The sequence below is a fragment of the Megalobrama amblycephala genome, linkage group LG20 (assembly GCF_018812025.1).
Source record: "Megalobrama amblycephala isolate DHTTF-2021 linkage group LG20, ASM1881202v1, whole genome shotgun sequence".
NCBI lineage: Eukaryota > Metazoa > Chordata > Actinopteri > Cypriniformes > Xenocyprididae > Megalobrama > Megalobrama amblycephala.
This window is the reverse complement of record NC_063063.1, coordinates 20,508,695-20,522,839: the sequence shown is the minus strand read 5'-3', so window position 1 is coordinate 20,522,839 and position 14,145 is coordinate 20,508,695. Positions and strand designations below refer to the sequence as shown.

The 14,145-nt window shown below is 38.9% G+C and overlaps 1 protein-coding gene across 2 annotated transcripts in view; it reads left to right on the top strand.

Moving 5' to 3' along the window:
- The window catches only part of LOC125256014 (dynamin binding protein), a 58,739-nt gene that overhangs the window by 22,262 nt on the left and 22,332 nt on the right, over positions 1 to 14,145 (top strand). For both annotated transcript variants that reach the window (XM_048171641.1, XM_048171640.1), the window contains exons 2-4: positions 2,728 to 2,885; positions 2,972 to 3,094; positions 6,431 to 8,635. In XM_048171641.1, coding sequence (XP_048027598.1) covers positions 2,741 to 2,885; positions 2,972 to 3,094; positions 6,431 to 8,635 — 2,473 coding nt within the window. In that variant the 5' untranslated portion in view covers positions 2,728 to 2,740. The remainder of the gene's footprint in view (positions 1 to 2,727; positions 2,886 to 2,971; positions 3,095 to 6,430; positions 8,636 to 14,145) is intronic.

Sequence of the window (14,145 nt, the reverse complement as noted above, 5' to 3'; positions counted from 1 at the left end):
GTTATGTTGAGATTCGCCTGTTCTTCGGAGGTCTTTTAAACAAATGAGATTTATATAAGAAGGAGGAAACAATGGAGTTTGAGACTCACTGTATGTCATTTCCATGTACTGAATTCTTGTTATTTAACTATGCCAATATAAATTCAATTTTTAATTCTAGGGCACCTTTAAATATCCAATATCAGATGATTTATCTCCAAAATCAGCTCAGCATCATGAATACTCCGCTCTGCCACGGGGGAAGAGGAGTGGTTTGGGTTAACACTAGGCTTTTATTTTAGATTTTGAGTTTCTTTAAAGGGATAATTCACACAAAAATGAAAATTCTGTCATTAATTGCTCACCCTCATGTCGTACCATACCTGTAAGACTTTTATTCATCTTCAGAACACGAATGAAGATCTGAGAGCTTTCTGTCCCTCCATAGACAGCTACTAACACTTTGATGCTTCAGAAAGTTCATAAAGAGATCGTAAAACAAATCCATATGAATTGAGTGGTTTAGTCACAATTTTCTGAAGAGACTCGATTGCTTTATATGATGAACAGATTTCATTTAGGCTTTTATTCACGTATAAACATTGATCAGCGAACGTGAGCAGAAGCTCAACCGAACCTGCTTGATGCGTGAGAACAAACCTCTTGCCTCAAATGTGCTGTGTAACACACGAGAACGAACCTCATTGGTTCTCGCGTGCGTCAAGCAAACATGCTTGAGCTTCCATTTACCACAACTGATGTGTGAGTTGATGGATGTTTATATGTGAATAAAAGCCTAAATTCAATCTGTTCATCAAATAAAGCGATCAAGTCTCTTCAGAAAATTTGGACTAAACCACTCAATTCATATGGATTAGTATTATGAACGAAGGTCTTACGGGTGTGGAACGACATGAGGGTGAGTAATTAATGACAGAATTTTCGTTTTTGGCTGAACTATCCCTTTAAAGCTGTAGTATTTTGTATTTTGTCAAGAGAAACCCTCCTACTTTTCTGTCACACCAGCCTCACTCAAACACAATCATCTATGTCAGTGGTTCCCAAACTTTTTAGCGTGGAGTATCCCCTGAAGGCATTACCATCCTTCCGCGTACCCCCTCTCTTCCACTTCGACTGCAGTTACACCTTTACCATTAAGGGACAATATTTGCCCCCTAAATTGATTTTCCAGTGCATTTTTTTACCTTTATGAATAACTTTATAAAATAAATAATGTTTTAAATAAAAATGTTCAATAGAGAAATATGCAATGATGGTAAAACTAAGTGAAACTTTTAAATATTATACTAAAACCGCCAGTAGGTGGCAGCAAGTCACTGTTTTTAGGAGCGAGTCATCGAGTCATTCATTCAGTAACGAAGCAAGTGGCTGTGAATGAATCATTGAATCGACTCTTACAATTCGTTCGCGAAACACAGACGTGTGTTGTAGTTCTGCTGTGGTTTTCGTTATTATTTCATTGCAAAATAGAGTAAATACTGGCAGTACTGTGTTTAAAATGTACGTTTTGTTTTTTGACCTGTTGTATAATAATGTCACGTTTGCAGTCATGTGGATATTTGGGAACAATTGCATTCTTGCTCATTATCACACAAGGTATGTTTTTGTACCGGAGAAAGTTTGAGTCTTAAATCGAAATTAATTAATTATCTGTGTCTATATTTGTTCTTCATGCGAGTAAGTGCTGAATCCCCACTTTTACAAAGGTTTAGCACGATTTAAGGCAGCAGATTCGGCACGCAATCTATCATATGCATGCTGCTTGTGTGGATACAGTCATTTTTGACCGCAAATGATGAGGTAATTTGATTAAATGTACTGGATTTACGACATTTTGGCAGATAGAAATACATGCTCTATTTTAATATTATTTTAATGTAGAATTAAATGAACTACTCAGCATTTGGGAACCACTGATCTATGTGAAACATAAGGACAAAATGTCACTTTCAGACAGTCTTTCACCTGGCAACTACATGAGTCCTGCTGTGACCCTTGTCACCTCCCAGTCCTGTCACCTGTTACCCCTCACCCCGACACTTGAGAGGTCCCGAGAGAGAGAGACGCTCTCTCACTCACACACAACAGACAGAGAGCTCTTTGAGCTCCTGAAACATGTGCGTTTCAGCTCTCATTTCCTCTCTTTATCATTCTCCGTCTCTCTCGTATTCACACTCTCACAGTGGTACTTAATTCTCCATTCAGTTGGGATTGGCTTCATTTGTGGGCTAGATCAAGCTCCGTTTGTTTGACATGGAGGAAGACTGTCACTACTTTGTTTCCCATTCTGGCAGAAACGTGCTCTCCTATAAATATTTTCATATGCTCAGGCAATTTCATATTGTTTCATATTCACAAACGCTTGTATACTTCCTGCAGACAGAGCTTCATGACTCATCATTGTCTATTAATTTTGGACAGTCTCCTGCTCAAGGCCTCCACCCCATTATTGCTCTCATGTGGATGACATAATGTGTTTTAGAGGGCGTATAAACACATTTGAGCTTGTTGAATAGATGTTGTCCAGAGAGAGGTCGAATAAGTGTCCCTGTTTCTCCAATGTCGAAATTATACATATTTATTTGGTTAATCTCATCTGGGCTTAACAATGAGAATCGCTCTGTGCCAACGTGAGAGAGTTTTGGGCAACCGATAATGTTTTAATAATATGTTTGTTGTATAGGTGGCATATTTGATTCTTCTGTTTTGTTTTTGTGTGATGCTAAGGTGATGAGTGAACATGGAGGCTGGATCGGTGGTACGTGCCGTGTTTGAGTTCCTCCCCAGCGTCTCTGAAGAACTCCCTCTGTTTACTGGAGATGTCATTGAAGTGCTCAGTGTTGTTGATGAATTTTGGCTGCTCGGAATCAAAGATGGAGTCACAGGTAAAGTCACTGTAAAGGAATCCACAGTGCATGTAGTCTTCAGCGTTCCACATCCACTGATATCTTTTCGTTCTTTCTGCCCTCAGGCCAGTTTCCCAGCACTTTTGTGGAACCTGTTACAATCCCAAGCACCAAGACAGGAGAGAATCTGTATGTGTGCATCAATGACTTTAACTCTGTGGAAGCTGGAAACTTACCACTAAAGAGAGGTACATTTTTTTTGTATTCTTAGTTATTAAATATGCACAAGTTTATCCAGGTTCATTAAGGTTAACAATTCAAAGATGGTAAAGAATATTATTTAAAGGGTTAGTTCATGCAAAAATTAAAATTCTGTCATTAATTACTCACCTCATGTCGTTCCACACCCGTAAGACCTTCGTTCATCTTCAGAACACAAATTAAGATATTTTCTATAAAATCCGATGGCTCAGTGAGGCCTACATTGACAGCAAGTTAATTTACACTTTAAAGTGCCTAGAAAGCTACTTAAAACATATTTAAAACAGTTCATGTGACTACAGTGGTTCAACCTTAATGTTATGAAGGGACAAGAATACTTTTTGTATGCCCAAAAATCAAACTGCCAAAATCACGTGAACCACTGAAATTTCGAAACTCTCTTATGACGTAACAAAGCCTCGTTTACTGAAATCACGTGACTTTCATGCTCCAAACCACTGATTCGAAACAAAAGATTCATAAAGCTTTGAAGCGGCATGAAGCAGTGTTTTGAAATCGCCCTTCACTATATATTGTTGAATAAAGGTTTTTTTTTTTTTTTTGGGGCGCACAAAAAGTATTCTTGTCGCTTCATAACATTAAGGTTGAACCACTGTACATGAACTGATTTAAATACCTTTCTGCGCATTGAAAGTGTAAATAACTTGCTGTCAATGGAGGCCTCACTGAGCCATTGGATTTTTATCAAAAATATCTTAATTTTTGTTCTGAAGATGAACGAAGGTCTTACAGGTGTGGAAAGACATGAGGATGAGTAAGTAATGACAGAATTTTCATTTTTGGGTGAACTAACCCTTTAAATACATTTATTTTGATGGCATTCTAAATGTAAGGAATGTGTATTATATATTACTACAAAGTGAAAATGTTAAAAATGATAAATTATGCTGATGCTTAATGCACATTTAAAGGCATCATTTACTCACCCTCGTGTTGTTCCAAACCTGTATGACTTTGTTTTTTCATGGAAAAATTCAAAAACATAATGTTTTTATGTCCCAATCATGAATCTTTGGACATCCATTCTGCATTTTTGGGGGGGATTGTGAAGCTTTAAAAATGACAAAAAAGAAAAATTGTAATAATGTCTTAAATCATTCCCTCACAAAAAGCTATCATATGGATTCAGAAGACTTGTTTTTCACAGAAAAAAAGTAATCAGGTTTGGAACAACATGAGGGTGATTTTATGATGACAGAATTTTCATCTTTTAACCAGATTTTGCAAGTGTAAGCCATACATAGATTGATTACCATTCAAATTTTAGGTAGCTGATTGAGTTAAATCCCTTTGAACTTCCATTTTCTCTTTTCTTCAGCATAAGTCCTGCTTACTCAGAGTGGCTTAATGTCATATATGAGAGGTACTTTTTCTTTTTTATAGTAGACAGTAGAGCACTAGATTGTAAATCCTTTGTAGTAGCCACTGAACAACACACTAACTGTTATGAGGGGATTTAGAGGTTTAATTGTTCTGCTGAATTAGCTATAGTGAATCAAAAATGGAGGCTCTGAGTCGTAAATCTAGTTTATTCCGGATGTATCCATTTGATGGTCTATTTTTAAGCTTATATCATCAGAGTTTCTAGATTTTGAGCTCTATACATTCAATTGAAAATACCATTTTCAAAAAGTGCTGATCCCAGTTCACCACTAGATGTCGCTAGTTGTGTTTGTATTGTGTAGAGGAAAAGATACCCATAATCCTGACAGAAATTTTTTTTTAAATTTATTTATTACTTTTCTGTTATTTCTATTAGTTCTGTAATGTTTTTTCCCTTCTTTTCATTGCTTACTTTTAGACAATTTTTGTGTAGTGTTTTGCATAATACACTGGTTTTGTATGTTGTTTTAGATGTTTGTAGTAGTCATTACTGATCCAATGTGGAAACTGTGATTCGTCTAGTGCACACTTCCTTTATTTTGATGTGAAAAACACAACTGGATGAATTTAGTTTCCCCTATCATGTCAGTGGGAATCATATACGCTGTTCTAATTTATGAGTTAAACACAATGGGAGGCGGAGCGCATCTGTGTGGAATGTGGCCCCTGTGACCCCAGTGGACATTCTGGCTCCTGTTGATGTCTATGTGTGTTTGTGCTAGCTAAAACTGATCACACCAGTGACTTAACTGCCATGCAAACTGACTTGAGGTCAGAGGTGAGCTTCACACTGCTCTAATGCTATTTACAAGGACAGCGTAAAGATATAAAGTTTGTCTTTTGCCCTGGCTAAAAATATGAGTGTAAACACAATTACACAGCTAATAGTTATATTTTCATCTAATATTAAGGCACTTAGAAGGGATAGTTCACCCAAAAATGAAACTCCTGGCATAATTTATTCACCCTCATGTCATTTCAAAACTATGAAGTATCATTTTAACAGAATGACTTAAAAAAACATGGTTTAGCATGGATGCAATTAAGAAGAAAGATGTTATGTAAATAAGTTTTAGCTAATGCAAATAAAGTTAATGCACATAATACAAAACATAATCCATCTTAGACCTTATACAAATAAGTTATATGATGATTTTAAGCTTGACAGAAAGGTCCGATTGTTGTTCTGTATGCACATGCAGATGGACATCTTTTGGCATCATGCTATTTTTTAGAAGCTTGTGCCATTAACATTGAATTTAAGACACTGTGTCAAATCAAAAAGTTTTAATAACTTAATTTTTAAAAAGATAAACACTGCATTACATATTAAGATTAGTATTCAGAGAATGTGTCTTTAATACAAGTTTATGCTGTCTTATACTTTTAAGTATAAACAAGTCAAAAACAAGTGAAAAAACAGTGCGATAAGAGAAATTTACTTTAGATAATTAGATTTATCCTGTTTATCTATCCCTTATCTCCTTTTAAATGTTTTATTAATTTAATTACTTATTTCTTTTAAAATGATTTTACACTGTTCTTGCCATGAAAACAATATTAGATGCTGATTTAAAACAACCAAATAAATATGTAATAAAAAAAATATAAAAATAAATCTTAATAAATATATTCAAGATACACTCTATATAGACTATTTCATCAAGGTCATTTTTTAATTTTTAAACATTTTTACTAAAAAATAAATTAAACATTCATTAAGAAGTCATGCAAGAAGTATTGCAGTACATCCCTAAATGTCAGCAGGACTGCTGCATTTTGAACAAGTTGCAGAGGTTTCATTGGATATAACAGGAATTTTATTTATTGCCATTATTCTTGTTCATGTTATCACTTTGTGATAGCTCAATCCTTCTTTATTTGGATGCTTATCTTCTATTCTCTCTCTCCTGCTGTAGGTGATGTAGTTGCTGCTGAAGGCAGTGTGGATGCTGTGTGGATAAGAGGGCATAATGCATGGGGCTCACGTGGGATCTTCCCTTTGTCTTGCGTTAAAGAGCTGGAGCTTTCTGGTCGTTCCAGGCAGCTGTCAGAGCGTAGTGCAGCCGCCCAGGCCTCTGAGCTCCCCCCACATGCACTGGGCCAGGCCCGTGCCCTCATGAGCCTTCACGCCCAGCTGGACGAGGAGCTAGACTTTCGAGAGGGTGATGTCATCACCATCATAGGCCTGCCAGAACCTGGCTGGTTCCAGGGAGAGCTGTCCGGCAGGACGGGAGTTTTCCCTGAGGGCTTTGTGGAGTTGCTCGGACCCCTTCGCTCACCTCTGGAGGAGCCTGAACCTCAGACCCTGGAACAGTATCCTGCTTACAGCATGGAAGAAGAAGAGAAGAGGGAGGAGGAAGAGCGGGATGAGGAAATTCCAGAAATGGAGATTCAACAACAGCAAGAGGAAGAGGAGGAGGAGGAAGAAGAGGGAGCTGTATACGGTATCGCTCTTTATGAGTTCCGGGCCCTTGAGCCAGGTGAGCTGGACTTTGATGTCGGTGATAGGATTCGAATCCTCGCTACGCTGGAGGATGGGTGGTTAGAGGGGCAAATACGTGGCAGAAGAGGAGTTTTTCCCCATCGATTTGTCAAAATGGATGGGCAGCTGCAAATCGTCCCACAAACTGAGACTTTAACAAGTGAAATTAGTGTACCTGAGAAAGAAGAAGAACGTTACACTCCCGATTATACCTCAGTTCAACAAGATCGCTCGGTTCCAGAATATGAGCAAGAGTGGACTACCCAGGAAGACCACACAGTGTGGGACCTGGATTACTTTGAGCGCCGGGAGGAGGAAAGAAAGGATGACCACGTGCGCTACATGCACTCCGATCAAAGTTCTCAAGAGAGAGGAACGACTGCAAGTCAATCACAGGTTCAGTCACAAGAAAGAAGGCGAGAAAGACCCCCACCCCCTCACACGCAACCCCACAGAGCGAGTAGCTCAGCCCACAGAGGAGTTCGAAGGACCAGAATGGGCAGCCCCAATCTGGGTAGACCCCAGCTGCCCCCCAGGCCAAGCCTTCATGCTCTCAGCAACCGGCAATACAGCAACGGTTCTCACACCAGTTTACGAGAACCTCCCCCAGCACCCATCACGAGGAACCAGAGTCTTAATCTTCCTGCCAGAACCTCACCTATTTCCACCTGGACAAGAAACAATGGTAGCTATGCCTCTCATGACAGCAGAAACCCCTTCAGCAGTAAAACCTCTGGTGAGAAGAACAGGCAGAAAAAGCTAACTCGACACGCAAGCGTCAATGATTCGGACCTAATATCCGGTGGCCGCAGCGACCACAGGGCATGGTCTCAAGGACAGGGTTCAAATGGGTTACCGACATCTCAGACAATGGGAATTTTGGCTGTGTCAGCTGGGGATCTTGAAGCCAAGCTTTCTGAGCAACTGATAGAATTCGAAAGGAGCTTGCCGGTTCGTGGCAATGGAGCCACGGAACAGAGCCGATGGGAGGAGGTTAGTGGAGGATGGGGCAACAAAGTTTCCCGTCACTTCTCCATTATGGACTACAGCGATGAGAATGATATAATCCGTGGCTCCTCCCACTCTTCGATGGAACGCCTGTTACCCGCCACTTCCTCTCCCTCTGGCTCCGCCTCCTCCTCTTTGGAAAGACGGAAAACGCTACGCCCACCTCCTCCTCGACCTCGGGTCCTTAGGCCACCAGCACCTACAAACTCGCATTGTCCTCAGACCAATGGTCGTATTGCTCCTCAGCCATACAGACCCGCACGTCCAGCGCCACGGCCACCTCCTCCGTGCCCACGCACCAACCCTCGCCCCCCTCCAGCAGTTTCCAATCCATTCTGCAACTCGCCAGAAGAGGAAGAGACTGTTGAAGAGGTGGAAGAGGCAGAGGATGCTCTGGAGACAGAGAAAGAGATGGAGAGAGAAAGAGAGAGGGAACAGGAGCAATACAGTTTGCTCCTGAGGTTGGAGGAGGTGGAAAGAGACATTGATATGTATTCTCACACAGCCCAGGAGCTGCAGGCCATGCTGGAAGAAGAGCAGGATGAGACTTCGAGACAACAGGCTCTGGAGAATCTGGAATTCTGCACCTACACCATGGAGACACTAACCCTGGAACAGCAGCAGCTGCAAGGTAGTCTCTAATTCCTCTCTTTATTCTCACGTCAGTAGATTGTTTTTACAACCAATACAGATATTGTTTTATCTGATATTTATACATTTATTTAGTATTCATTCATTCATTATGTAATAATTGTTTTATTTCTTCTTCTTGACAGTAATAAAAATAATAGGAATTAAAACAATTATGTTAGTGACAACTGAGAAACATACAGTATAGAATAATAATAGTACTTAATAATAATAATAATAATCTTTTATTATTATTATAATTATTTAAGGTGCCCTTGATTCAAAAATTGAATTTACCTTGGCATAGTTAAATAACAAGAGTTCAGTACATGGAAATGACATACAGTGAGTCTCAAACTCCATTGTTTCCTTCTTCTTATATAAATCTCATTTGTTTAAACGACCTCCGAAGAACAGGCGAATCTCAACATAACACCGACTGTTACGTAACAGTCGGGGTGTACGCCCCAATATTTGCATAATGCCAGCCCATGATGTTCCCAACATTATAAAAGGCATTAGACAAGGGCAGCCAGTTAACGTCTGGATCTGTGCACAGCCGAATCATCAGACTAGGTAAGCAAGAAAAACAGCGAAATATGGCAGATGGAGCAATAATAACTGACATAATCCATGATAGCATGATATTTTTACTGATATTTGTAAATTGTTTTTCTAAAAGTTTCGTTAGCATGTTGCTAATGTACTGTGAAATGAGGTTAAAGTTACCATCGTTTCTTACTGTATTCACAGAGACAAGAGCCGTCGCTATTTTCATTTTTTAAACACTTGCAGTCTGTATAATGCATAAACACAACTTCATTCTTTATAAATCTCTCCAACAGTGTAGCATTAGCCGTTAGCCACGGAGGACAGCCTCAAATTCACTCAGAATAAAACTTTAACATCCAAATAAATACTTTACTCACATAATTCGAAGCATGCATGCAGCATGCATGACGAACATCTTGTAAAGATCGATTTGAGGGTTATATTAGCTGTGTGAACTTTGTAAATGCGCTGTAATATAGTCGACAGCTCGTGTGGCAGGGAGCACACGATTTAAGGGGGCGGCGCCGAGTGTAAATCAGTGCATTGTTAATGATGCCCCAAAATAGGCAGTTAAAAAAATTAATTTAAAAAAATCTGTGGGGTATTTTGAGCTGAAACTTCACAGACACATTCAGGAGACACCTTAGACTTATATTACATCTTGTGAAAGAACGTTCTTGGGCACCTTTAAAATGCTATATGTTTCTCACTTGTGAATGAATGGCTGCCATGTACATTGCACCTGTGTACATTATTGTTTCTTGTTGAATGCACAATGACACCAAGAAGTGGCATTTATTGCTTGAAAAAAAAAAGAAGGTGGAATTGATTATTGGTCTATAATTGGGTATTTCTTTAAAACACTAAAATATACGTAGTATCATGAAGTAAGGCCATGTCAGTGAGTTCTTTGACTCTGAGAATTAGTGTTTCCACATAAACCACTCTTATTTGTTTTATGCTGGTCACACTCTCTGACAAAAGAGAACAGTAGCTCATATCAGTTCTAAAAAACAGTGTTCAGCCATGCATTACTTTGATTTGAATGCGTAGATTTCCCTAGCGTTCTTGCTTATGCCAGGACTCTGTATCCACAATAAATCATCCACTATCTTCTTTGAGGTCAAATTACATCTTGCATGTTGCAGGTGTTCACAGTGAATTCTTTCGATATGCCTTTGAAACCGTCATGTGAGACAAAGTTCACCGTACTGGGTGTGTCGATACACACAACTCGTGTTAATTTATGTTAAAATTCCCCACACTGTGTGTGTCAACATAACTTATTTCCTATGAAATCCATCTTTACTGTGTGTATATATATATATATATATATATATATATATATATATATATATATATATATATATATATATATATATATATATATATATATAAGTTGTTGTCTCAAAGTTGTTGTCAACTATATTACAATCTTTATGAATTTATAAGCCTCTGTCCTTTGAAACCTCTCTCAAAGCTGTTGGTATGTTCAGCAGTTGTTCATAGATGTTCTCTGGTCGACCTTCACACATAAATAGGGAATACAACACACCCGTCATAGGGCTAAACCCATGATAGGCAGACCTCATTTTAAGTATTGGATAGAAACCACCTTGTTTCTCAGAGTGTATAGAATCCATAGCACTGGGAATATCATGTCTTTGCACAACAGTTGCTATAGTCGGATGTGAGGCATTGTGCCTATGATTCACTGTACAGTAGAACATTTTGTGAGTTCTATGAACCCGATCTTGCGTGTAGTTATAATTTAGAAGATATCACCTTGTAATTGCATTACCATCGGTATATTACCTATGTGTGGAATGTTGGTCCTGTTGGCTACATTTTTCCCCATATACATATGAAATACATTCTGAACCTATAGTAAGAGAGCGGTGGCCTCTCTGCAACCCTGTTTCTCTCTCTTTCTCTTGCTCTCTATCTCTACATTTCTCTCTGCATGCCCATTTACTCTCACAATTACTGTCTCGGTTCTGTTCCTGTTTTTTGGTGAAGTAGTGGACATATAGTAGTTGGGCCTCTGGAGATAATGGCCAGCAGTAGTTTCAGAGCCAGACTCTGGAACTCTCTGATGCGGCCTGTGGTACATCTCACAGCGATTTTTGGCCATGTTCTTAGAGCCAGAACCACACATGCACCAGGTAAGACTTGTGCTGAGATAGGGGGAGAGGGGAGGGGGCTTGTGTGTATATCTCTTAGTGTTTGGTATTATAGAGTTTTAAAAGGAATTCATGTTTCCCTTTCATATGATGGAGAATACTTTAGCAATTAGTCACTATTTTATAGCCAAAGAATTGTATTTTCTTGCTTTATGTGTTTTTGTGTTCACAGCACATGACACCATTATGTGTGTCACATACTCTGTTTGCACACAGCTGTGTACACATCTTGTTTGATAAGTGTAACCTGCTTGCTAGGCGCAGACATTTTTTTTTTTTCAAGTATAAGGGACAATGAATTCCATTTAAAACTTGGATCAGGTTTTGGATTTGATGATAGGTCAATTTTTAAGCAAAGGAGCTTTCATCAGTGGCTCTCCAGAAGAGATTATCAGACACAGTGATGCATGCCTTTGGTTTGGAGCACTGCCCAAGTCTTGGTGAATACGACTTGTTTTTTGTAACGTATATGTCTGTGCAACACTGTGTATGTGATTTAAATCAACTTAAATTTGAAATTCTTTTTTTCCTCTTAATAACTCTTCTTCTTGCCTCTTTCTCTTTTCCTAAGTAATCAAAGTAAATTTTTGTGTATTTTAATAATTTTATTATTGTGTGTAGTATTTACAGTACACAGTAGATAGATAATTACATTATCCCACCATAATTATTTTGGTGTATAATGCTTATGAGTATAGCATCGAGTCATTGTGTGTCATAATGGTGTAAGTAGCCTCATTTCCTCGTGAGTTTCTCTTTCTCCATTTAAGTGTGTGTGTGTGTGTGTGAGTGTGTGTATCCACATTTATCATAACAGGGTGTGTTTCTCAGCAGGGAGGGTAGAAACAATGGTTATTTATTGTTACAGTGCAGGGAGTCAGTCAAGAGCCTATCAGCTATGGAGCCGTGCTTGCTGAACAGCGGTTTTGTACAGGAGGGAGGAGACTAATTTTTTATTTCATCATCTCTTCTGGAATGGAACAAAAACGCAAGACTAAAAGTTTGGAGTGAGATATGATTAGAAGTTTTTTAAGACTGACTTGGATAAGTAAGAAAGAAAGAAAGAAAGAAAGAAAGAAAAAGCAGTTAAAACTTTTGTATTATCAGACCCACAGGTTCTCATATTTCTTATGCGTCATTCTCTTTCTGGCAAAAGTTTTTTTCCATAGTCACGTTGTTGGAAGGGAGACAGAGTTGTGATTTTGGTTCTGACAGGCCCGTTTATATGTGTATCTGTGAGTGAGTGTCCTAGTTCTTTTTCCCTGTCCACAGCAGTTCTAATTGGGATCGGTTTGGGTGCTCATAAAAAGCATCAAGAGCTCATTTGTGTACTGGATCTAATCTCCAGCTCCCAGCTTTTCTGTCCCTGTCTCATGCATGAAAGCCTATTCAGGTTTACAGAAGGCTCTTTAAGGAGCTGCATGATCCCATCACCTGCTGGAAAGGCTGTGAGAGATTCGATGGAGGGCTATTATAATAAGAGATGAAAGGAGTGGCATGCGAAACCTGTGTCCTCACCTCTGTCACGAGCGTCCATCTGAATGCTTCGTTGCTGTAATTACTTTTTGGGTTCTGTTGTGTTCTCTGATAGAGTTGGACTAATCAAAATGTATGAAACAAGCACTCATTGGGGGACAGTGACTGTTTCGAATGCTTTTGATCCACAGGCTTGTCCATGTCTTTCATACATTTTTTCCCTCTTTCCCAGGACATTAAGAGCCACTAACTACGGAATGATTAGGTCCCTAAGGACCTATTTTTTTCAGTCACACTTTGTGTCTTCTGATGGATTCTCTGCTTATAGATATTAACCTACAATATTTAACAGAGTTTCAGATATATATGTATTAAACATGTTTTTTGATGTAAGGCAGCAGGTGCACCATCTTTGAAAGTAAGTTCAGTGCCATTTCAAAGGGTTGTACTTGTGTAAACAAAGTAAAACAACTCCATTGCACAAGAGGAATGTCGCTCCTGATGTCCCTGGAGTGAAAACAACATGCACACAGTTTCGGTCTGCCCCATGTAAAGAAATGTGAGATCTTAACCACTGATTATCAAAATACCAAAGTTAATAAAGAGGAGAGGACAAGCAATCAGGCCTGCAAAATCTCTTATTCTCACTTTCCTTTCAGTTTTAGCTTGTTTGAAATTGTGCATTTTATCCAATAAATACTTGCAGCAAAACAGCTTAAGCCACTTTCTTGTTCTCTATTGAGCATGTTTTCACATTACCTGGGTTTGTGTTCAGTGGCACATTCTTAGTACTGTGTGCAGTAGGAAATCAGAATACTGTGTACTGTTTTGTCTTTTTTGTAGAGGGGAGTGATATGCTATACTGATGCGCATGAATAGCCTTTTTTTTTTTTTCTTTGCATGAAAAGATGCCCTAGCCTGTGAAACCAGGGGCAGTCTTTAACAATGGCTCATTGTGAAGTGTGCAGGCACTCTACAGTGCACAGTGCTCTCTGGAATAATCGGCCTGTGTCCAACTTTCCTAGGTCATCTTGTTGAAACATGAAAGTAGAAGATTATGAAAATTCATGGGAACCTTGCTTCGCTAAAACTTGTATGATGAGCAAGTTAGAACAGATAAAGCCTTGATCCTGCTTTTGACAGTACATTGTGTGTCAGGTTGTTTTTGTAACCATATACACCTGCTAGACTTAAAAACGCAAGCAAAAACTGTGAAATAGTACAGCTTCAATATACCTGTTTTAGTTTCACAACAGCTTAAAAGATTCCTCAAGAGGCAGATCCAGCTATGCTTGTGAGT